At 36.2% G+C, this 24,298-nt stretch overlaps 1 protein-coding gene across 1 annotated transcript in view; it reads right to left on the reverse strand.

Moving 5' to 3' along the window:
* Nucleotides 1–1,463: 1,463 nt before the first annotated feature.
* crispld2 (cysteine-rich secretory protein LCCL domain containing 2) overlaps nt 1,464–24,298 on the reverse strand; it is a 34,270-nt gene continuing 11,435 nt past the window's right edge. The window contains 13 exon segments of the mRNA NM_001032328.1: nt 1,464–4,239; nt 6,488–6,621; nt 9,435–9,510; nt 10,001–10,073; nt 10,820–10,863; nt 10,950–11,080; nt 11,662–11,728; nt 13,692–13,752; nt 15,756–15,890; nt 17,926–18,026; nt 18,679–18,794; nt 19,113–19,245; nt 19,394–19,512. Of these exon segments, the coding sequence (NP_001027499.1) occupies nt 4,185–4,239; nt 6,488–6,621; nt 9,435–9,510; nt 10,001–10,073; nt 10,820–10,863; nt 10,950–11,080; nt 11,662–11,728; nt 13,692–13,752; nt 15,756–15,890; nt 17,926–18,026; nt 18,679–18,794; nt 19,113–19,245; nt 19,394–19,512 (1,245 nt within the window). The 3' untranslated portion in view covers nt 1,464–4,184.

Below are 24,298 nucleotides of genomic sequence, written 5' to 3' on the forward strand. Positions count from 1 at the left end.
AGACACACTCTTTTTCCAGATTGTCTGTTTACAAAAATGCAGATCTCTTTCATGTCCCTAAAGACACACTCTTTTTCCAGATTGTCTATTTACAAATATGCATTAAAATCTTGCTGTGTTATCTAGAACGACAAACAGATCGTTTTAATGTTGTCAAACATCATCCACATGTCCCCAGATTAGAAGAAAGCTCAAGTACTGTTTCCCACACTAATGTCTTAATCCATTTGCGAATTATTGGATTAAAGCTGGTCAACATGCAGGAAATTCCATGTCTGCAAAGAATGTCTCTATTTAAAGGGGATCTAAACCAAAACAAAATAAATGGGATCTAAACCTAAAAAAAATAATGTATGCTTCTCCATGCGCTTTTGCAATTTACATTCATTTTCTATTTTAAGCCAAGCCTGTCTAGCTGCAATAAGCTGTTTAAAGTTGGGAATATGTCTGAAACCACTTAAAATAGTAAATTCATGTAAATTGCAACGGCACTCAGAGCACCACTCTGTAAATGTTTATACCAATCATTTTTTTTTATTTAGATCACCAAGCCTCTAGCAGACTTCTGACATTGTCATTAATGACATTTGTGACAGTCTGTCCCTTCATTTTTCAGTCAATACCATTACAAATGCCAAGACCTTAACCAGTTTCTCCATTGTTCGTCTGGATTTAATAATCCCACCATTATTAACAAAACATAACAAAAGCAGAAATGATCTATTCGTGGGAGGATTTATTTTTTAATTGCAGTGGGCTTGGGACATTTGGGCACTATATTCTGCTTTAGTCTCCTTAATTTGAAATGATTAAGGTACCTCTTATAAAGGGGCCTTTATACACCTATGATGACTTTTGCATTCAGAATGACTGGTGGTTGCCACGAGTGCTGATGTTTGATATTTTAACTTTGAAGGATTTCATTTGGATATTAGTGCACAGATCACAAATAGCATTTGATACACATGCATCTTTGAAGCATGCATAAGGAGGTGAAAAAAAGATTTATATTAAATCTAAATAGTTAAGGCTATAATTATTTCGGCCAGCAGGTGGCATTAACCCTTAAGGTTGGCCTATAGGGACGTTGCCACTACAGGAGCTTATAAAAGGAAGTGTCTTAGCTGAAGTCTTCCTGTTTTTGGTCTAAGGACTTCTGATGCCGGTACAGGCAACTGGGCCAGTCCAAAGGAAAACTGGGCTGCATTTAACTAGTACTAGGGTGAGTAGGAGTTCAGTGTACTACAATCACCTTAGGGGTAATTAGGTAGCTGTTTTGTAGCTAAAAGGCACATGGAAGAAATCAACATAAAAGAAGGCATAATAATTCTGATCTGCATTTGTTTCATATTTTCTATGGACTAGGCTGATTTGGCTGCAAACAAAATCCCATTTCTAGGAAATCATATGCCAGAGACAGTCATAAATTTGCACAATTGTTTCTTTAAAGGAACCAGAGAGAATTTCTTTGAAATCATCTTTATTTTGCCATTGTTGACACAAAGCTACATATACTTCAGTCATACAATGTATGATATATTAGAACTAAAGATTCATGCAAAGAAAAATATACATTTTTGACACATTTAATAGACAAAGCAAACATCTAAAAACAGAAACTTCAGGCTGAGGTAGCCAACATGATTGCTGATACAACAGAGCGTGGCATTTGCAATAAACTGAAGGCTAATTGTAAGATTTGTATGGCAGGACTTCAATATCATGGAGAGGGAGGGCAGTTCATGTTTCACTGCTTGTTTCTAAAAGGGAAATCAAAACATAGACTGCTTTCTGTGCAGCTAATTTATATCCTAACTTTAACATAGGTGCAAGAGCAAAAACCCAAATTAGTGGCCATGCCATAGAATGGTTGTCCAAGGAATAGAAGGCTTAGGTTGGGCTAGTTTAAACCACTGAGATTTAGGGTAATGTAATAACAGGAGCAAAATGTGCTCCATGTCTATTATTTTATAGGGATGCACTGAATCCAGGATTCAGCCCGGGATTAGACAAAGATTCTGCCTTTTTCAGCAGGATTTGGATTATGCCAAATCCAAGCATCAGGCTGAACCGAATCCAAGTCCTGAAAATCACGTGACTTTTGGTTACATGAACATGAAAGTAAAATAAATAATGGATTGGGTGCATCCCTAATATTTAAGAAGCCAAGCACAGAGGAGTATTTACTAGTCAAAACAGATCTGATTGGCTATGGGTTTCTAGACCTGAGTTATAAGAGATTATATATAAGAAATGAAGGAGTTAATTAATGAAGAACAGGGCAAATAAAAAAAATCATACATTATACCTTTTTACTATTATATAGTATACTGGCAGCATTTTTATAATTTTCTTGAACAGGGGTGTGAAGAATCCCTATATGAGCAGTCCATGCCCTGTAAACACAGCAACTCATGGTGACTCTGGGAAATAACTACCATGGTATTCCTTACAGTATGTCAGTTATTAAGCATCTGCAATTAATTGTTCAGTTTAAGGAACTGGTAACAGTATTTATTTTTATTTCCTTATGGATAACATCTTACTATTGACTAGAAACTACAGCCATTTATTTCCTATTTGTTAATCTTCCCACATATACTCTGTACTACAGTTCAACAGTGAATATAATTTGTACAGTACCAATCAGCTTCAAAAATGATGTTTAATGAATATATTAATATTAAACATTAAACAATAAACTTGGCCTTTACTTCCTGTAGAGTTTCTATAGAGAGCACAACAAATTGTAACAACTGCCTGGGTCTCACAGAGCTGCAAATGAAAGTAGGAAGAACAAAACATAGCAGGTAAAACATATCTAGATAGAGATAAGAGGGCAAGAAGGCAACATTAAACATTAATATTTGGTTAATGCATTAATTAGTAAATGTTACCAAACTGTGGCCAATTAGTTTTTCTTGAAGTGCAACTTTCAGCACACATTGATAGAAGCATTTTGTTTTGAAGAACAGGCTATAGCTTTATATAAATACAACATAGTTGGTCTCCTCAAAGTCCCTTTTACCACCCTGCCATTAACGTAGAAAGTATATTTCTTACATGTTACCAACAGTCTAGTGATGTCACCAAACGGACCTGACCATGTCTAGCAGCCAATAGCAGCCAACTATATCTGTGTATTTAATGCTATCTGTAAATTGGTTTCTGTGGTTTATTAGACTTGGTGCAAACTTTGTGACATTGCTTACATATCCAGTTGTTGGCCAATGCCTTTTATACACACAGCAAATACTGAATGGGTAGAAGTTGCTGATAAATTAAAGCATCAATGCTTTTTAAAAGTAAATATTATATATTTTTAATCTATTTAAACAAGCCTTCAGTTTGCTGATCACAATGAAAAAGTGTATTTTTTCACTAGCAATGCGCTTTGTTTATTGTGCGAATTATTTACATTTATTTGTTAAATTTTGCATGCCCCCCTTCTGTATGCCAAACAAACACTAATGTACAAAAATATATAAACAAAGGTAAGTTAAAAATGAAACCCCTAAATATTAAAATATAGATATTACTGATAAACCAGCTCAGCTGTATATTTTTAAACTGTTCAAAATAATAATAATAATAATAATAATAACAATAGTAACAATTAAAAAAAGTACAAAACTTTAAAAAAAAGTCATTTATATACAAAATTGGAAAAAAAAGAGTCCAGCAGAAATATCAACATTTCTTTTAACAAAGAAAATCTTAGTGTTTTGCCAACAAAACAATCTGGAATTGCATGAGAATAATTGCCCATATTACTTAATAGTGTTTTGGAAGGAACGCAGACCCATGTTATTACATAATACTGCTGATTTATGAGTAGGAAATGTTCCTGCCTGCATTTGGCTGTATGCACTAGCCAGCAGTCTTGTCCCACTTTTAGTTAACATGGCGTTAAATGACACCTTTTTACTTGCCAATGCCTGAGGGCATAAATAACAATAGAGTTTTTTTTCTGATAAAAGCAAAAATGGCTGAAAAAGTCTGAATAGTCTGTGTCCCTAAAAGTTTCTCTAGTGGACATAAGAATCCATGGTGAAGAGGAAAAGAGTTGTTGCTGGTGGTTCTCTGTTCCATGAAGAGCCTGAATTTTCAGACATGTATTACTCATGGTTTCTTTCTATCCTTCTGAGACGTTATGTTCAACTGATATTATTCAACCCCATTTGTTACTGCTTTACTGCAAAGATCCGGAAAGCTTGACCTTCCTTGTGGTTTTGGATGCTGTAATAAGAAGGCAGGTAAAACATTAGTGTTAATTATGCTCTGTATGCCACTTATTCTCCTAGCTTACCAGACAAACCAAGAAGAAAATTCCCTAACCTATAATAAGTTTGCTGTCTTACTTTAAAGGGTAGCTAATGTCCCAAAAAGGTTTAGGATGGGCAGGCATTGAGTATGCTTATAAAACATTTTAGAAGACCAAAGGGTAATAAGAATGGGCAGTGGCTGCAACACTAGAGGATCGCCAACCATCTTTAGTAAATATTGAGCAACAGGGATAGCTCAGAGGCACTGATTTCAGATTGACCTATTTTAATAATTTTTGTTTATGTATCTCTTATGCTCTTTATTTGTGTCAAAATTCAGTGCTTAGTATATGATATATGTAGTTTTACTCCAGGTTTGCCTCCAGGAATGTTCTCTATTCTTACTGGTTGCTTAGATTCTAGCCATGCCAATAGTAACATCCTAACATACTTCTACCAACTAGGACACATTACAGGATAACTAAAGCCATCAAATAAATTATTCTTGCTAATGAACCTACTAAATGGAACGAATTTACAGGTTTTACATCAACAGAATAGTTTTGGCCCACTTGTGTACCTCTCCAACCTTTCCACCATTAGAACCTTGCAAAAAGGGTAGAGTTATTCATAGAAAGTTACTAGGCAAAGTCTAGATCAGTGATCCCCAACCAGTGGCTCTGGAACATGTTGCTCACCAACCCCATAGATGTTGCTCCCAGTGGCCTTAAAGGAGGTCCTGTAAGTTGTTAATCTACATAGGGGTTACCAAATAGCCAATCACAACCCATATTTGGCGCCCCGAAAAATATTTTTGTGTGCTTGTGTTGCTCCCCACCTCTTTTTACATTTGAATGTTTACAAGTAAAGAAGGTTGGGGTCCTCTGGTCTAGATGCTCAGAGAACTGATTACAAAGAGTTTGTTTTCAGCTGAGAGGTGCACCTGCACTATTTATTAGAATATGTAATGTTAAAAGTTTGTGTTACAAAATACGTTACGTAAAGTTGAGGTATAAGAGCGTGCAAAATCTTTGTCAATCTTAAACAAATTTTAAAATCCACACATCAAAGGCAATTCAATCTCGTTGCAAAATAGATTTGTTCATTACTAAAACCATTGAAGTAAACTGAATAACACAGATAAATGGGTAGGGATTCAAAAACCACAAAGCTTGCATAATACTGTGTGCTCCAACCAAGACTCATTAACCAAGAAAGAATGAAGATCAGTACACGAAAAATATCTTGTTCTGATTATTTTTGGATGCTACTTCTTGTAAACAGCGAATTAAAAGTTGCACAGATGATCAATAGCAAAGCTACAAAAGAACAAAAGTGCACTTGGATGATCCCCATACTTTGAAATAATATTCATAGTGGTAGGAGAAAGCTATCCAGCTTTGGGACACAGTAACTCCCAGCAACAAAACAATCTACTTGCCTTACCTTAAGCAAACTTTGCTTTTCATTTTGCAAAATCCATTTAAACATTATCCTATTTAGTATGCATAATAAATATTATTCTTTCTTTATTTTTTTTTGTTTTGTTTTTTACTTTTAGGACAAAAACATTTTTCTAAAGGCTTTTTGCTCAGTGCCCAAACCTGTAAACCTATTTCAGCTCCACTGAAATGTCCAGTAAGGTGGAAAATCTGCTTTGCAATGTATTCAGTTTTGTATTTTCCTCATTTGCAGAAGGTTTAATGATATGGACACATTCCTATCGAAATAACTGCAATCTTGTCAGCATCACATTGAACAGGCCACCCGCAGCATAAGTGTTTTTGTGAACGGTCACAACATGATACCTTTGCCCCCTGCCCTGACAAGCCAGCATCATTTGCCCCTTCCCACACTCCAAGACATGTCTCAGGACTGTATGTTACAATAGACTGGGACCATCATAATACTTTTATGATCACACTGCCCCAACCAACTTCCTATCCCCTGGTACTGATAACCAGCATCAGCTACAGGTATATGTAAGTCACAAATAAAACAAAAAAATAAAATGTCCAAATGTCCCTATTTATGTTGGACATCACAAATGGGGATAGGCTTAAATAGAAAGTGGTCAGGGTTTGGACTGATCAAGGGTATGGCTGGGAGTAACTGGGCTGAACATGGGTTGATAAAGGATTAAGTATGACAATTTTTAAGCAGATAATATTCACTGATGTTCTCACCAGCACCAGAGAAACCCTAGTGTTAGAATCTTGTACCTGTCTGATTGGATCCCATTTTTGTTGGAGCCAAAATAATGTTTTTTCTTTTCCACTGGCATGACATCAACATAGCCTCCTTCTCCATCTTTGATCACTCCAGCATGCACAGCTGTTTTACAGATACTGGAGCTCTGAAAGAAATGAAAAATGTAATTAGTTGTGTTCATTAATTAAATTACTTAGAGGAGGAAGTGGCTAGAAAAACATGTTAATGGGGGAAGACACTGCCTTGTGGTATGTTAAATATTATGGTTCAGTAAATTGTTCATATATGATTTGCTGTGAAGTTGTGCACTAATAAACACTTCAAGTGAGCTTTGCAATTTATTTGATATATTGTCAAAAACTCATAGATTCCCTAGCAATTTAAACACATATCTGTTTACATGTATGTCAGACACAACTGTAAGAAAATGTCATGTAACAGTGTAAAAGCTATCATGTAAAGTTGTGCTTATATCTAATAGCAAGAGAAAACTTTTGCTAAGCAGCTGTGACATTTTTGAATATGCTACCAATAGAATAAGCTTCTGACAATGTGATAAGAAAATATGAAGCATGTAAACACCATAATCCACATTTCATTTCGGAAACGTGTTCATAAGACTTAAAATCCTTTTCAAATTTATTTTCCGCCCTTTCACATATATGTTGGCACCCTCTGAACTTTTGATTGGCTGCGAGTATAGTATCCCTACATGGACTGAATGAGACGAGAAAGCTTTATTAGGAAGATTGAGTCTAATAACCAGATATCTAAATTTGGCCACTGAACTCTGTGTGCTGGGAATAGTTTAGCAGTATTTTTCCTGTACTGTTCAAAGACAAAGTTCTCACTATTTTGTGGAATGGAATAAGGTGACCCAATTACATTATTTTTAGGGAATTTAATATGATTTTCTCAAGGATTTCTAGCTTGCAACTCAGTGTGCTCCTTAAGTAAAACCATTATTTTGTCCCATCTTGTCTCTCCTTTTCTATTTTACCTCTACATTTAACATACCAGTACTTGTTCCCATATCTCTCTGTCCACACTAGAGAATTTTCTCCTAGTAAATGTCTACTCAGTCCTACTGATAATCTGATGTGATCAGAAGTCTAGGTCTTGCAAATATACAGTGACTCCAAACAGGAATATTCTGGAGAGTACTACAGCAACTAACTTTATTTCCCTTAAGAATATACAACATCAAGTTGTTGTTCAGAACCACATGTCTGTAAATCTACAGTATAAATACAACTGCAGTCTTATGACCCCTCAGATTCCAATTTCACAATAGTCACATTTATTGGCCAGGGAAAACACACATCATATGACGAAAAGAAAGGGAAAAGCAGAAACATGGACCACATGTTCACACTACAACATTTTGAACCTGGCAGATGAGATTTGCAGAATTCCTTTCAAAGTTAAAAAAAAAAAATAGTTGGGAAACCACAACAAAGGAAAGGGTTGATGGGGATTTATTACATGTTATTTTGAAGTTTTACAGAAATGTTAGGGACACCGCACTCTACTGAAAAACAACACAAAATATGGTTGTTCTTTACATTTGGTCATCTGATGGAGTTGGTCAGCACAGGGTTGAATATCTGTTAAGTTGGAGGTGATAGTGTCAAGCAAATCAAGACAAGTTTGACAAGTTTACTTTGAAAAGAAAAATAATTTTTTAGCTAAATGGACCAGAAAATATTGTCTGCTGTGTCTAGCTTCTAGCCTTTAACTTTCCAGTGTATGTCACTTTTGCCAGAGCTTGCCCAGCACTTCCATCTAATGCACCTACCACTCTTAGGGAGTGATTTATCAACATTCAAAATTATTTTTGCACTAAAATTCAAGTTATGGTTCAAAAACTCAAATGTCTGTTATTAATAAAGTGTAAAAAACCTGAAAACTCGAATGTAAAAATTCAGCAGCTTAAAGCTTGCGAGTTCATGTAGAAGTCAATGGGACTTATAAACTTGAAAGTTCAAGTTATTTGAGGTTATCTTTATTCAAACAAGTTTACCATATTAATAAATAAGCAAACATTTGAGTTTTTTAAAATGCCAGTTTAATCAAATCTGAAAGAAACTCAAAAATTGATAAATAAGCCCATTAATGTATTTCTCGAATATTTGTTCATTATTCTATTAATACCTTTAAGAGTGGCTTGGATGATTTCTTGAATAAGTATAATATTTTGGTAGTAAAATGGCAAAATGCCTTTCCTTCTCCTTTAAGATCTACAGCTAGTATAGATATTGGTATACACACACACACACACATATATATATATTAGTATAGATAGGTAGAGTGTGTGTATATATATATATATGCACTAGGGTTTGTTTGGAGGGGTTGAACTTGAAGTACTTTGGTCTTTTTCAACCCAACTTAATTATGTTACTAGGTTTCCTAGGATAATAGAAGATATTTCTACTAATTCATTTCTGAGCATTTCTCTACAGTGTGTATAACATATAGGGGCAGATCTATTATGCTGTGTAAAAAACGAAATTTGCCACACATCGCCAGATTTGCTGTGTTAAAAATGGCGTAAAATTGGTGTAATTTTTTTCTTCCGCCAGAACTTACATAAAATAATGACATAAATCTAGTGAACTTCTCCATTTATTTTACACAGCTTTTTACACCAGTTTTTTAGCAAATTTTATTTTGCACCTAGTAATAAATAGGCCCCATGGCTGAAAGGCAAAGCAGCTTGATTCAATTATTACAAGTGCTGTCATGTGTATTTGGATCCCCCTTCACTTATACCATAAACACATCATTAAACAGTAACCATCCTTTGCTCTTAAACCCTCATCTCCCAGTCATCAAATACCAAGGAAAACTGACTTCTGTGTAAAAAATTCACACAAAAGTTATACTGCTAAGGCCTGGGCATACATACATTGGGTGTTTCATAAAACTAAAGATTCGTAAAATAAAACTACTTACATCTGCATAAATATTTGTGCCAATTACCGGTGCCCAATATGAAGGCTCATTCTTACAGTGCGCTGGACAGTTAAATCTAAAAAAACAATATGAACATGTTATTTCCAATGGCTTCTGCCTGCCAATAAATGAAAAAAACACTGCTCTCCAGCGCTTCTGGAAATTCACTGTTATTCTAATATAATCACACATGCTGTTGCGTAAGAGGTGAAGGAAGCCAAGAGCTTAAATCTTCCTCTAGTGCAGAAAAGCAAGTATCAGAAAATGCTAAAGACCTGCTCATTTTTAAGCCTCGCAATGATCAAAAAGGCAATAGGGTTCTTTGGGCCGTCTGACACTTTGCCACATAACACTGTGATGTGGGCAAAGCCTGTTTTAATAAATGAAACTCATGCCTTTTCTTGTATAGTAGGCTCAGATGCCATTCTGTGCTGGTGACTCTATAGGACGTAAACATGCTCAAACCTCAAAACCAACCAACCAAGAGAATTTGTTAATTATTTCCCATCCTTTATCCCACCCTAAAAAGTTTAATTCCATATACAGTAGGTACTGCAGGCACTTACCTAGGGCAATGTGTTGCTGGCTTTACAAACTGACATATTTCAGCTACTGTTGTGTAACAGTCAATGGTCTGAGCTAGGGGTAAAATTAAAGATTGGATTAATTCACATTTTGCAGTGTCAATTATCAAGGTTTAAGAAGTAATTTTTAAAAACATTGTTCAAATAAATCCAGTAATCAAATGAAATACCACAAAATAGTTTGGCTGACTGGTTTGGAGCTGTGGACATTTTGTTGCAACCTAGAATAGGGCTTAGACAGTTAGAGGCCTGTGGGCAAGATGGCCAAGTGATTGCTATTACCCCAAGTCTGCCCATAGGTTCCTCTGTTTTCTTTATGTAACATCATCAATTTATTGGTATGTGGCACTTGAGTATGAGATATAGTGCCTAATTGATCTGGTACATAGGAAATGATAGACAACATGTTGCTAGACCAGAGAACCCCCAAATAGTAAGTTTCAGTCAGCTTAATATAAAATGCATGAATGAGTAAAGGGTAAGGGTATCATTTATGTAGAGCTTTCCTCCTGTGGGACTCAAAGCACTTTACAGCAAGCCAGGCAGCCATTATAGGTGCAGTAAATATGCTGGGACATTGGAATATGAAGCTATGTATTATTTTAACAATGCAGCATATCCAGAATTAGGTTCAGGAACAGGCTGAATCCCAACACTTGTTAGAGGATTTAGAATCTTGAATGGCTGGCTCAGTAATTTAGAGAGAATTCCTTATTGAAACCCATAATTATGGATTTGGTGTAGCCACATTATCTCCGATGTTTTGTTGGACATACTATACTTTATTGGTCTCACACCTACCTGAAACTTTTGAAACCATGAAAGAATTTGCTGGCTTGAATTTACTGCAAAAAAAGAGAGAAAAGCAATAAAGGTAAGACGAATAAAAGACCAACATTATGTAAAATGCAAACATAAGGAGCAAGCTTACCTAATTGATTCAACACTGTTTCTAGTGGACTTCACAAAGAACTGAAGCCTCCCTTTTCTTGTTATATCCACCAGGCCTCCACTGTTATCAATTACCCCATAATGAATAGCTGCACGGCATATGCTTGACATCTGCAAGAATCCAAATATTTTTCTATATGTTATTAAAAAAGAATTTTAAAAAAAGATGTTTGGCCTTTAGGCAAATAGCACCCTATAATATATAGCACAATGGGCTTTCCCCAGTTAAAAAGTGCAGTGCCCTCTTCATTTACCACCAACTGGAAACAGATCCAAAACTGGCTACAATATCTTGCCTTCTTGGGCATACATAGAGCTTATATGAAAAAAGAAATACACTTTACTGTAATTTATATGGTGTTTATACAGTAAGTTAATACCAAGTTACGCGCAGCTGTACAAATCAAATATCCCCAATCCAGGACACTAAAAGGTGAGGGGACTACCAGAAATTGGGTGAATTTTAGGGTGATCATATGCCCAAGGCATAAATGGACAGAGTCTTGCTGGTAACAGACATGGCTTTTTCCTAATTTTCGAATACAGAGTGAACAACTTTAAACTTTGAACTTTAGCATCAGCAGAGACCATTAATATTTCATCAGTATTCCCATATATATGATGTGTTATAAATAGGAGAGGAAGAGAGAATGTGCCTTTCTAGCATAAGGTGCTTTGTGCATTATACTTACGCTATCATAAAAAAGGGTCCCAAACACTTTAGCTTTACTATTTATACAACCAGGAGGACACTTATATCTGAAAAGGAAACAGATCATAAATATAAAAGGTCATGCAATTACACAACATCCCTTTAAATGATCAGCCTTTCTGTTGTTTACTTTTATACTTCTGCTGCATAAATGAGTAGACTTTTGACAAAGATAAGAACATATAGTTCAAGCTGAGCAAGAAACCCTGCTATAAATTAAAAAATATCTGCATTAAATAACTACAAAACACACTATTTAAGGTTGTTCTAAAAGAAGTTTTAAAAATCTAAATTGCCTGATGTAAGTGTCCCTTTAAAACATGGACCACAGAATTCCATCAATATTTTTACCACAGCTATAATAATAAAAATGTCAAGTTTAAAATAGAGATGAAGGCATTTCTTTGCTTCACAAAGGTAACTATTTATCTGACAGAGAACATGTTGATAGAAACAAGGCTGGGGAACAGGCAGCAGAAGCTGGGAACATAAACTGTCCTTTTTGAAGTATTGATCCACTTAGAATTCTAGCTTGTAACTAATGTAACTAATACTTTCTGTTTATTTTAACATCTCAGCAATGGACTGCTGAGCATAGAGAATGACTCACGAGGACAATAAACGTACTATGCACAACTTGCTTCTAGAAGGTAATCCATATATTAGTCATAAGTCAGTATTGAGGCATCAATGACTAAACCGTACCCTCGTTTTGGCTTGACTGTGCTTTGTTATGTCACCATGGAAATGCTCCGCAGAAAAGTGCTTACAGGCTCTATTAATCTTTTATGTGTTTAATACAAATGAAATGAGGTGAAAGGTACGCTTTGCTTTCCGGGAAGACAAAATATTTTACAACAGGACTTTGCTTTCAATCTTGTCTTAAAAAAAAGTTAATGAAAATGGAAGGCAAACATACAATGTGCCTGATTTTAAATGCAGACTATAAAATAACTTGGTAGGATTTTAAAATGGCATATGATGTTTTTTGGCAGGTCAATAGAAACTTGTCATACTGTTATTATGATAGGCTTTTTCACAGTTTAATGGATAAATGTATGTTAAGACTGTCTTAGATTTTTATGAGAGATTTTCCCTGACATTCTTGACTTTTCACAATTTTTCCTAAAAGTCTGAAAGATTTTTCATGCTGTGGACAGATTTGGGACCTATTAAAAAAATAATTGAAATATTAAATAAACCCAATAGGATTGTTGTGCCTCCAAAAAGCATTCATTATTTATTAGCTGGGATCAAGTACAAGGCATTGTTTTATTATTACAGAAAAAAAGAAAATTATTTTTAAAAATGTGAATTACGTGCTTAAAATGCAGTCTATGGGAGATGGCCTTCCCGTAATTTGGAGCTTTCTGGATAATAGATTTCTGCATAAGGGATCCTATACTTGTACAAGTCCACTGGATATTAGGGATGCACTGAATCCAGTTTTTCAGATTCTGCCGAAACCCCAAACCCAAGCCTACCAAACCGAATTCCAAAACTTTTTTCATTTCCATGTTTAAGTGACAAAAAGACACATGATTTTTAGGATTCGGATTTGGTTCGGCCAGGACCGTGGTTTACGGCTGGATTTGCAGTAATAAGTCAAATGAACTAGTGAAACATTTGCAAGAAAGTTGATATTTTCTCTGTAAGTTTAAGAATAGGTTTCATTGTCACGTAAATACCAGTGACAAATGCTTTGAGTAAAAAATGTAGCAAAATACCAGAAGGTTAAGGAAAAGTTAGTATATGCGATAAAATGTAAACTGCTGGGAAATGGTAAGGAACACAATTTGGCCAATAAAAAAATCTCTGCCTGATGTTTTAATTTCTCACATAACAGAATTGCACGGATCATTCCTCTCTAGGCTTCTTTGTTTCTGTTTTACATGGCTACGACTCAGCTAGGCACATTCAAATTCTCTTGCCAACAGTGTAAATATAGAATTAAGGGAAATGCCCTGAGGGAGTATCACTTAAACAGGCTTCCTAAATAGTTAGGGGTACCTGTTACAGGTGGATCCTTTGCAACTGTCCCTCATTTTCGTTGCACATTTGATGACTTGAGCTGGGAAAGGAAATGAGACATTAGAATGAGAGGGGGGATAAAAATCAACATTTGCATTAACAGCCTCACCATTCAGGGAATTTCTGGAGCAAGAAAATAGTGTAATTATGTCAAGGGGAAATAACCGGCTTATTATTATAGCTCTACACATACTTTTAAAATATATTTTCTTGTGATACATTAAATGTACTTTTTTTCTTGGTATATTTGACATAAATTGTGAATTCTTATTCTTATATATATATATAAATAAAAATAAAAGGAATATATTTATTAGACAACTCCCCAGTGAAAATTGCACTGATCCTGGGGGGAATATTTTCCTTTCCCTTTGCAGTACAGCATCAGTATACTGGTAGGCTAGAGTAAACCTTATAAAGGAATGGGTCTGATTGGTGTATCCTCCTGAATATACAACTAACCCCTGTGACACACCCCTATCCTCTGCAGGAGCCTTCTGAGGAAAGAGAGTGAATCCTTTTTCCCAAAAAGTGACTGCTGCATGCAAAGGGGAACTAGAACAGTTCCTTTCTTCTCTATAAATTTTATTTTGAAATGGTGGTGACAACACTATTGGCTGATTTAGGTCAATGTCAATGAGAAAAACCTATATCTTGGTATTTATCATGAAAGATAGTGCTTACACTATGAGAACTTACAACCTAGGTTCCCTATCATGTTCACACAACACCCACACTAAGGTCAATTTAATCAAGAGCCATAAACCTAACTGTATGTTTTTGAAGTGTGGGAAGAAACCTTTATAGACAAAACACAGCAAACTCTTAAGGGCTCTGGCACACGGGGAGATTGTGTGTGGAGGAAAATGCCATCCCACCAGCGATTTACATTTTTGCCGGTGGGATGGCATTTCGGGGAGATTAGTCGCGGAGATTTGTTGTGGCCAACTAATCTCCCGTGTGCCAGAGCCCTAAGAGTTGAACTCCAGTCCCAAGTACTACAAGGAAGCAATGCTAAACGCTGAGGCATTGTGCCACTTTGTTGAATACTGAGAGTATTAAAACATTTTTAATGTTATACTTCTTTTTTAAATGTTATACCTCTTTTTTAAATGTTATACAAATTCTCATTTCCAATTTCCTGATGCTAAGCAACACATTTGTTCCTGAATACCCTTGTTCATTACTTAAGGGGCAGTCTACCCCCTTGTTTAACATGAGTTCAATGAAAAGGGATAGTGCTGAATATACATTTTGCCTCTTGCCAAACAGGTAAATGGGGAAACTGAAATGACTCCATATTTGGTCCTTTTGGGGTAGATATTTAGAATGCAGCCCCCAACCTTCACTACTTGTTGTGACTGTTTTGTGAGCAGGACTATACAAGGGGATTATTTGTACTCTGGTCATCTAATTATCATTAAAAGGACCCAACACGGAGTAGCTTCAGTTTCCCCAGTTGCCCTGTTTGGCTCAAAAAGGTACAAAAGCCATATATTTTTCATGATTAGAAAAAGCTTAGGCAAGAGGTAAAGAAAAAGTGGACTTCACACTCTGCTTTGCTTTTAGTAATGAGCCCTAAAGCATTTAGTTATAGTCTGGTTATACATTATAAAAATATCCATCACTGTGCATGCTGAAAGCTCAAGGTCCTGAGATAATCATTGTAGAAAAAGGAAAGATACATTTAAATGTCTGGTATTTTCTGGTAAATGTTTATATGTTTAAGTCCACTTTCATTTTCTACTAATGGGGTAATGTCAATATATTACTCCCCTTCATCCCCTGATAATGCCAGATATGATATATGTGGATACATGTTTTTATCCATGCTCTAAATGAGTACAGCACTCTCCTTAACTTAATATTAACACCAGAACTGACCCTGTTTTTAGCTCATACTAGAGATACTGCACTGTTACTGTTCTTTCTAATGTACAAGACACAAGGCTTTCCTGTTCCAGATGTGAAATACAGAGTATTTTCAAACTGACAGAGTATGTGAACAGATGCTAGAAACCTACAGGGTATATGTGTGCTTACTCATTAAGTTTTCTGTGGACGTTTGTGTGGTTTTTGGCACTGCTTTGGGTTTGTCGATCTTTTCATGGACCCAAACGGGTGGTTCTTCGACTTCATTAGTCTCATCTGTTTTCTCTCTTCCATAATGTTTATCACCTTGTCATATAGGAAAAAGTGGGTTATTAGCACGACTCACACAATGTAACTCCATCAGATGTACATTTTTTAATATAAAAGGTTCATTTTGTCTCTAACAGAAATAACATGCAAATATCTTCAACCTTCATGTAGTCTTAAAGAGATACTGACACCAGAAATTAAACCTTTTCTTATATCTACATTACATTGTCTTTGAATGCTATTTATCATTTCACCATTTGTGAGGTACTTTTACTTTCCCTATCTGGTCCCCCAAGTTCCTCTATGAGGGGCTGCTATAGTTGTACAGCAGTAGTCCCTTAGCATTAGAAGCTATAACTGACAGGTTGAGATGGGTCAGGTTGGCAAAACAGTCAGGTTTAGGAACTCTGAGTAACAGTTACTTACAAAAGCAGCCCTATCGGTGAAAAATGATCAACATGACCCATAGGTAATTTTTAATGTACATTAATATTTTGTCAATATCACTTTAAGCAGAGATATGCATGTTTTCATAAAGGGTTATCTTAATTATTATTCTTGCATTAACCCAAGTTTAATCTAAACCATCAAAAACAAGATAGACCTCCATATATGCTGTACAACTACATTTTTATCTTATTATATTTTAACATTGATGTTTCTGTGTTGCAGGGTAAAAAGTTCCAAGGCGTCAGCTTAATGAATATTCCAGAGAAAGTCATAACATCTGTAATGCTCACATAATCACAGATGATGCTGCTCTGTGTCTGGATCAAACCCTGCATTACCAATTTTTTATTATGCTCACAGATTTTATTATTACAATAAAAAGAGTTCGCTAGTCAACATGGACTATCCAATAAGGTGTTAAATATTTGGTTGCCCTGCACCCCCTCTGCATTGGAGCAGTCATTCAGAGAAGGGTTTTTTTTTAGAGCTAACCACTTTTACAGCTGATTAAACAATTTTCTTACATACCTGCAAGAAAATACTCTTTAAACTTGATTAGTTGCCATAAAATACTATTGACAACTGTTCCAAAGTTCAGTGACACAGAAATAACTGCAGTTTATTCACACCTTTCCGCTTCCAGATAATGCAAAGAGGAAGAGTGATTGAGGGATTCAGGCTTCCCTGAAATCATTAGGACATGCTGTAATTTTCACTTAAACAGCAGCACTCATTTGTCTGCTGAAACTACTAGTGCTTTACTGTATTAAAGGGCAAAAGTGCTGATTTACAGCAGGCTATATAAAGCATTTATTAACCCAAGTGATAAGCAAGTACTAATATACTCACTGTTGCAGGTTTGTTAATGTAGTTCCCTTTTGGGAACTAGAGTGCCAACTTGACTGCCTGAAATAATGAGGAATGTAGTTCCCAGCAATTTAGCATAGATGAAGATCTGAACACCTATCATTATTGCTTCTATCTTAGTACAATGTGGCCTAGGGTACCATCAGAATTATCAAGTAATAAAAATAAATCTTAATTATGTGGAGTAAAAAGTCAGTTCTTGACAGGGCACAATACTGCTGCATATAAGGACCCGACACATGAGTGAGCATCAGGGATACTCAATAGCCCCATATTTTTGCACTTTCAATATACTTTGGGCATATTTTTGCTCAGTGCAACATGCACAGTACAACATGCATCAAAATCCCAGAAGCGCAAGTACTCTGTGGATGGCCCTAGGGGGCACACCACAGTTTATGGTTCCCTACAATTTCATTTTAGTATCTTTTACTTTAAATCATGAACCTTTTTTGTCATTATTTGGCATCATGGGACTATATGGAAACATGCTGTATTGGTTTCAAGAAGCTCCCACAGAATCTGAGGGATTTCACAGGATCGTTTCTGCAGTGGAATTATTGGACATTACAGCCATATTAAAGCAATGTAAATGGAAGTTCTCTGTGACCTCCCCTGCAAGTTTTAAAATGAAAGCAAAGATATTATTGGATGTTATGGATAAGTGCCCTTGTGCAGTTTACCACTTATATTAATTACATAGCTCACATATAAACTGAATTTATTAGAAGCCTGATTTTGCCATCAATATTACCTTTGTAACAGAGATTGTTCTGACAGTTGCCACCGTAGCTAGGTGGGCATTCTGAGCATGGCCTCCCATTCTTGTAAGGAGCTTCACCGATCCAGTTACCCCTGAAAAAAAAGCACATCATGAACATCTGTCAAACGTTCTCTGTGCTCCTGTTCTCTCAGCCCTAGAATGGAAGGCAAGATGGTTATGAATGCTCTCACTGTGTATGTGTGATGACAGATTACAGTGATGATAGGAAAAAGCTGGGATTTGCCTGTGTGAAGGAATAGTAGGAGCTTTGAAGCAAAAAATGCAACTAATCCGATGAAAACGGCAGCAAAAGTAACATTTGCATTTAAATATATATGATTTAGGTTTGGTGTCTGGATTTATTTCCTTTTTAGGAAGAAATATCCTTATCTTTGGCTGGTTATTAAACAGATATTAATATGGATTTGAAAATTATCAAAACCTTCATATTCATTGAGTACAGTACATGTTCTATCCTGGATAAGTAAACAGGCTGAATACAAGTTGAATATAAAGAGCCTCCAAGCTTTCCACCAAGCAAGCTATAGCATAGACACTGTGGCTGGAGGGTCTGCCTTACGCGAGGGAGTGGTGCAATAAACTGGAGCCAAGTTAAGTACTTTACAAATAACATTGCCACTATCCATTTAAAAATGACACAGTTGTGCTCTTTGGAAAGGTACTCCATGTGAAAGCACAAGCAAACAATATGCCCTTTAAGGGGCATTCTGTCCTGTTCCTTACTTTGGAGAGTAGTTGCAGACAAGGTATACAGCGTTCTCCCAAATATCTCCCCAGACATTCATCCTTTTGCATACATTCACAGCACAGCCAACTTTGGTGGTTGTGGCCCACACAATCTGTAAAGCAAAAACAAAAAAAAAACCTGTTATTTTTTTTAAACCATCATTAGTATTAAAAATATATGGCATCATGGCCATTGCTTCTAGTTTTACCAGGTCTTGCATAAAGGTTTATGTTGTCTTTTGGACTTGCTTTATCTGCCTTCAGTCTTTAATTTTCTAAGATCATGTCTTTTTCTTGGTGCCTAACTCACTAGGAAAAAGGTTAGCGTGTGGCTCACTAGACTGAACAGGGAGCTTTTTATATATTATTGTCTTCGTTGTGTGTTCTCTGTTATTAATGCACATATAATCAACCAAAGACATTTTCTTTACCTGTGTATAGTGAGTGCACATAGGTCCAGAGCAGCGTTCAGGGCAATAGGGATTACATTCATGGGGGTATGGGTATGTATAGTCCTTAACTTCATCATACCAGGACTGGACATGATATGCAGGTTGTCGATATCTGAATTCAGAGAAAATGTACAATATTTTATTGTCATAAGTTTTATTTCCCACAAATACATTAAGACGTCACACTGTAAAAAGAACAATCGGCAAATGGCAATATATGGATAGCCAGCAGTGAGTTAAAATAAAAATATAATTCTCACCTGCCCCAATGTACTGCAAGGTTTTGTCCAATTGACATGAGTAAGGCAGTAGGCCCATGCTCCCAGATACACTCCTCTGCCCAGGCCTCAGCAGATTTCTCCAGCTCATCATCCCAGGTCTGTACAGGAAAAGGAGATAATTGGCTTAATTAGCTACTGTATTATCATATATTTATCTAATGCTGTGTGGATCAGAAAATGCACTATGCCATGATAGGTATTATTCAGAACTCTCAAATATGGTGACGGAAAAGTGATCCTTCCAGGATGCATTGTAAATGAGCCAAAGGGTTGGTTAGCAGGTTTAGGGCCTGGAGGCAGATTAATACATGTTACCCACAGAGATGGAACTTTAATTCATGATTACTCATCTAATTTCCATTAAATTGGGTAAGTGAGATCACATGTATAATTTACATTTTTATTTCTTCAGGAATTTTCTGTTCCTGCTGGGAGTGAGTCAGTGAAAGTTCTCACAATATGTGAAATTAATATAAATAGCACAAAATAGTGTTTCCTTATTGTGAGTCAAATACAATTCCATTGAGGGAGATACAAGAAGAGGGTTAACTAAATGGGATACAAAAATCTTTACGACACTCATGGGAACATGCCTCTGGGAGCAAGCATTTTTGCTTGTTGTACTTCCTCTGGGTACATAGATCAGTAGCTGTTAAGGCTGACTTCATAGAGCATCATAGCTGGTGCTGCAATGGTGCCAAAAACAGTTGAGAAAACAGAATGTGCCAATGAATCAGATCAGCATAAAAAACTTTTTTTCTGAGAAAGTACAAACCTTGCATTGGCATGGCTACTGGGAATTGATAGCAAGGGAAATAGCATTAAATCTATCCAAGGGGTCATGCCGAGAGAAATAAGCCAAGGTCAACTGCAGAGTGCATTAAGCGACAGTAGTCAAAAATGGGCCAGCTCAACAGAATAAATGACCTGCTCTCTCATGTGGTAGATGGGGGCCAAAAACAGTTATCCCCCAATGTCCTATTAGGAGATGTTACTCTTAATTGGTCTTAACCCCTAATAGCAGTTTACAACCTCTGCACCTTCTACTCCTGACTGTATCATTTACATTGCTGATTGTACCTAAATGATGTCCTTAATCTTCTAATTCAGAGGAATCAGAACAAAGAATAAATATATGTACATGTATTGTTTTAGCAAGAATTTTATATCACTGCAGTGTATTCTAGAATATTTATTCAACAAAGGAAGCAGCCTGCAGACAGCACACTCTTGTCTGAGCAAATTATTGCTGGCTGATCTTTCCTCTCTATATAAGAGAATGTATTCTGTGCACATCTGGATGTACCAGCAGCTGCCAAGAATGTAAACCACTGTCCAAATCATACAACTCAAACAACACTGCTCCAATATCAACCCCATTCTCTTTATAATATTAATGAAATCAACATACAATGTCCATTTTCTTGCTGGCTGATTGTATAGTCGTTTTAATAGTACAGGTATAGGACCTGTTATCCAGAATGCTCGGGACCAAGGGTATTCTGGATAAGGGGTCTTTCTGTAATTTGGATCTCCATACCTTAAGTCTGCTAAAAAATCAACAAAACATTAATTAAACCCAATAGGATTGTTTTGCATCCAATAAGGATTGATTATATCTTAGTTGGGATCAAGTACAAGGTACTGTTTTATTATTACAGAGAAAAAGGAAATCAGTTTTAAAATTCTGAATTATTTGATTAAAATGGAGTCTATGGGAGATGGGCTTTCCGTAATTCGGAGCTTTCTGGATAACGGGTTTCCGGATAAGGGGTCCGATACCTGTACTATTATGTATAGCAATCTGCCAAAACAATAAAAGTGTAAAACCTGACCATTGACTTCATTGGCCATTCATTTTGTGCATTGGCTCTGGAAGGCACTATTATTCAGTTTTATGCCTAATTTCTCTACCTCTAAAATGGTTTTTGCTGTGCCCTTTACAGAGATTATTTAATATTGCAGGACAGTTATTGCTACTGCTTCTATGAAACCAAATGATCTAAACCAAGTACAAGTTAGAAGATTATGAAACTGTAAACTGATAAAGGCTTTTGTGCATTATTAGGGATGGCAGGATGTAAAATGGCTGTGGACTGGGTATAATTTTGCACTGCTGTATGAGATAACAAATACAATGAATGCTTTGCCAAAGGTTGGTACTTCTGTGAAATAAGGTTTTTAAGTGCTACAAGCCAGGCTGTAATGGTCAAAAATGGTTTATTTTGCTCTTGTGGCTGTAAATTACCTTTATAAATGTAATTTACATTTATACAAATGGATATTATTAATGTTATTTGAATTCCTTGTTTTAGGGTGTATTTTTGGTCTGCGGCAGTTAGATAGTGTTTAACCAAGCTGATGTATGCTGCTTTTCCTGATTGAAATAGAAAATTATTATTATTCCATGGAAAAACTTTGACCAGGCTCATCGCCCATGCAGTCAGCTGCACTTTCATGGAAAACATGCTGCACATGGCAGAAGCCAATGCTGTCAGTTGGTTACCACTTAAAAACTCCCATAAGCAGGGAGTAGGGAGAATCAGAGGTCTGTATGTGAGTAAGGAAGAAAATAAGTCATAACAGGATTCTGGGAAGAAATTCCTTAAGGCTCCTAGAAAAGTCCCATTTACATGGGTTTATCCTATAGGCTAAAGCTCACCCACTGGGTTTGAAGCTGAAGCCAGGATAATAGCTGATCAGATTCCCAACTACAGACCAGTTTCGCCCTTTTTGGGGCTCATCAGTTTAGCGCAGGGTTTTCTGATCAGCTTAGGTAGAGCCAGGAGTGGGGATTCACAAACAAGCTAAAAGGATTGAGGAGACCGCCTCATACGTATGCAAATAAATAATAGGATTCTGGGAAGAAATTCCTTAAGGCTCCTAGAAAAGTCCCATTTACATGAAGACACACGTGGCTAGTTAGTCATGGCTACTAAATGCCAGAAAATACCCCACTATAGAGAATTGCCTCTGCTAAAACCCTAAGAGTGAAGACACATGGAGCTACTAGTAGCAGCTACTTGTCACAGCTACAAAAATAGACAATGCTGATCATTTACTGATAATTGTCTTTACACTATTCTATATGGCAGGGTATTTTCTGGCGTTTAGTAGCTGTGACAAGTAACTGCTACTAAGTAGCTTCATAAGTCTTTACTTTAAGTTTTGGGAGCAGCTTGGATTTATTTATTTGAGTGATACTAATTCTTTTATTCTTTTTCTGATAAGATGTTATGGTTGGAAGATATTAGTAAGCACTTCTAAAAAGGGGATAGATGTATAGCTTCCTAACAGCAAAATACTATGACTGGACGTTACAAAATGATAAATGATAAAATGCATGATGGTAGTCTGACCTGTTGTTAGATAAAATAAAAAAAATATAGATGTTTCTGCTTAAATTCTGTGTTTCGTTATCTCTCTATGAAAATTGCTAATTCAGTATGATAATAGGCATTGGAGGGGAACATTTGTATTTTTACCATTCCCTAATCTCCCATGTCAATAGCTGCGTTAAACATCTTTTCTCTTGAGCCGGAACCAAAATAAACTTTCTAAAATTACTAGATAAATTTTACCACATTTAGAAGTCAGCCCCTAATCTAGGGTATTCCATTAAAGGAGTAATATAAATAAGTACTTTGATATTTAAACAACTAACAAGCTTCTCAAGTATATGGTAACTGTTTATATTGGCAGGGAAAGTGTAACAAGCAGAGTGATTTCAATTTATTGCAGATTCCAAATATGTATCTGGTGGGACCTGGGCAGCGGAGCATCTACACAACTCACACTCTCCTAAAATGCTCTTTTTTATGAAGTCACTTGAGGTCACTTACTGTAGGACCATGAAATCACAACCCCAGGCTGTGCTTGTAGATGGCAATGATTCTGGAGATTCTGCCAACTCTCCTTCTCTCTGTACTTTTCCATAATCCCAGAATGAAGTTCTTTCTTGAAACTATTCTGCTCTGCGGGCAAACATGTTACCTGCAATACGCAGCCTTTTAGCAGCAGCTTTAACACCTTCTTTTCACTACTGGCTATACTGTTTATAACTTTGTTTAAACATGTAATTGATTAATTGTAAAGTACTTCATTGCTGAAAAATTCTAACATGCCCTGGCATGTATATCTTAGTCCCAGCCCCAAATAGGAATCTCATGATGATATGATGGACAATGGCTACTAAATCTGGCAGTGCAAAAGTAAGCAATGATCCAGCCTTGGGAACAGCCTTACTTTACTTGTATCTGTATCACATTCAGCTTTTGTATCAATAATATTATTAAGTAATAGCTGACCTCCAACTGAACAACCCAAAGCTTTCTCCCTTAGCCAGTAATGTATCCCTCAGCCATCTAATGTAAGTAACCATGTCTCATTCATTTTTGGCATCACTCTGGGCAAAGATTATCATAATGTAAGGAGATAGCAAGAATAATTAAGAGCCAGGGGCATATTAAGAAGAAACCCCCACTGAACTGCAGCAGAAAGCGGCAGCTTGAAGGAGGCATTAGCAGAATACATTTTACAGGTCAGACCCAAGACTCTATATTGTCAAGCCACCACGATGAAACCTGCTTATCATAGCCAACACCCACTGGAAACATGACTGGGATGTGCAACGTTACAGGTATCCATAATCATTACTGTAAATATAATTAAAATTAGATGCTACAGAAAAACTTGAAACTAGAAAGATATGCTTTGACCACCCCATTTACTGAGTGTAGGGCACCTATACATCCACAAGCTCCTGCTTCTAAATAGCAGTATGGTGTTAAAGTGGATGTTCTTCATTTCCAAAGTTCTACTAAAGTGTTAGGACTTTGCAGAAGACATACTTCCCTAAATACGTTGTTGTATCTAAAATGGATG

This window comes from Xenopus tropicalis, chromosome 4, assembly GCF_000004195.4.
Source record: "Xenopus tropicalis strain Nigerian chromosome 4, UCB_Xtro_10.0, whole genome shotgun sequence".
In the NCBI taxonomy this organism is placed as follows: Eukaryota; Metazoa; Chordata; class Amphibia; order Anura; family Pipidae; genus Xenopus; species Xenopus tropicalis.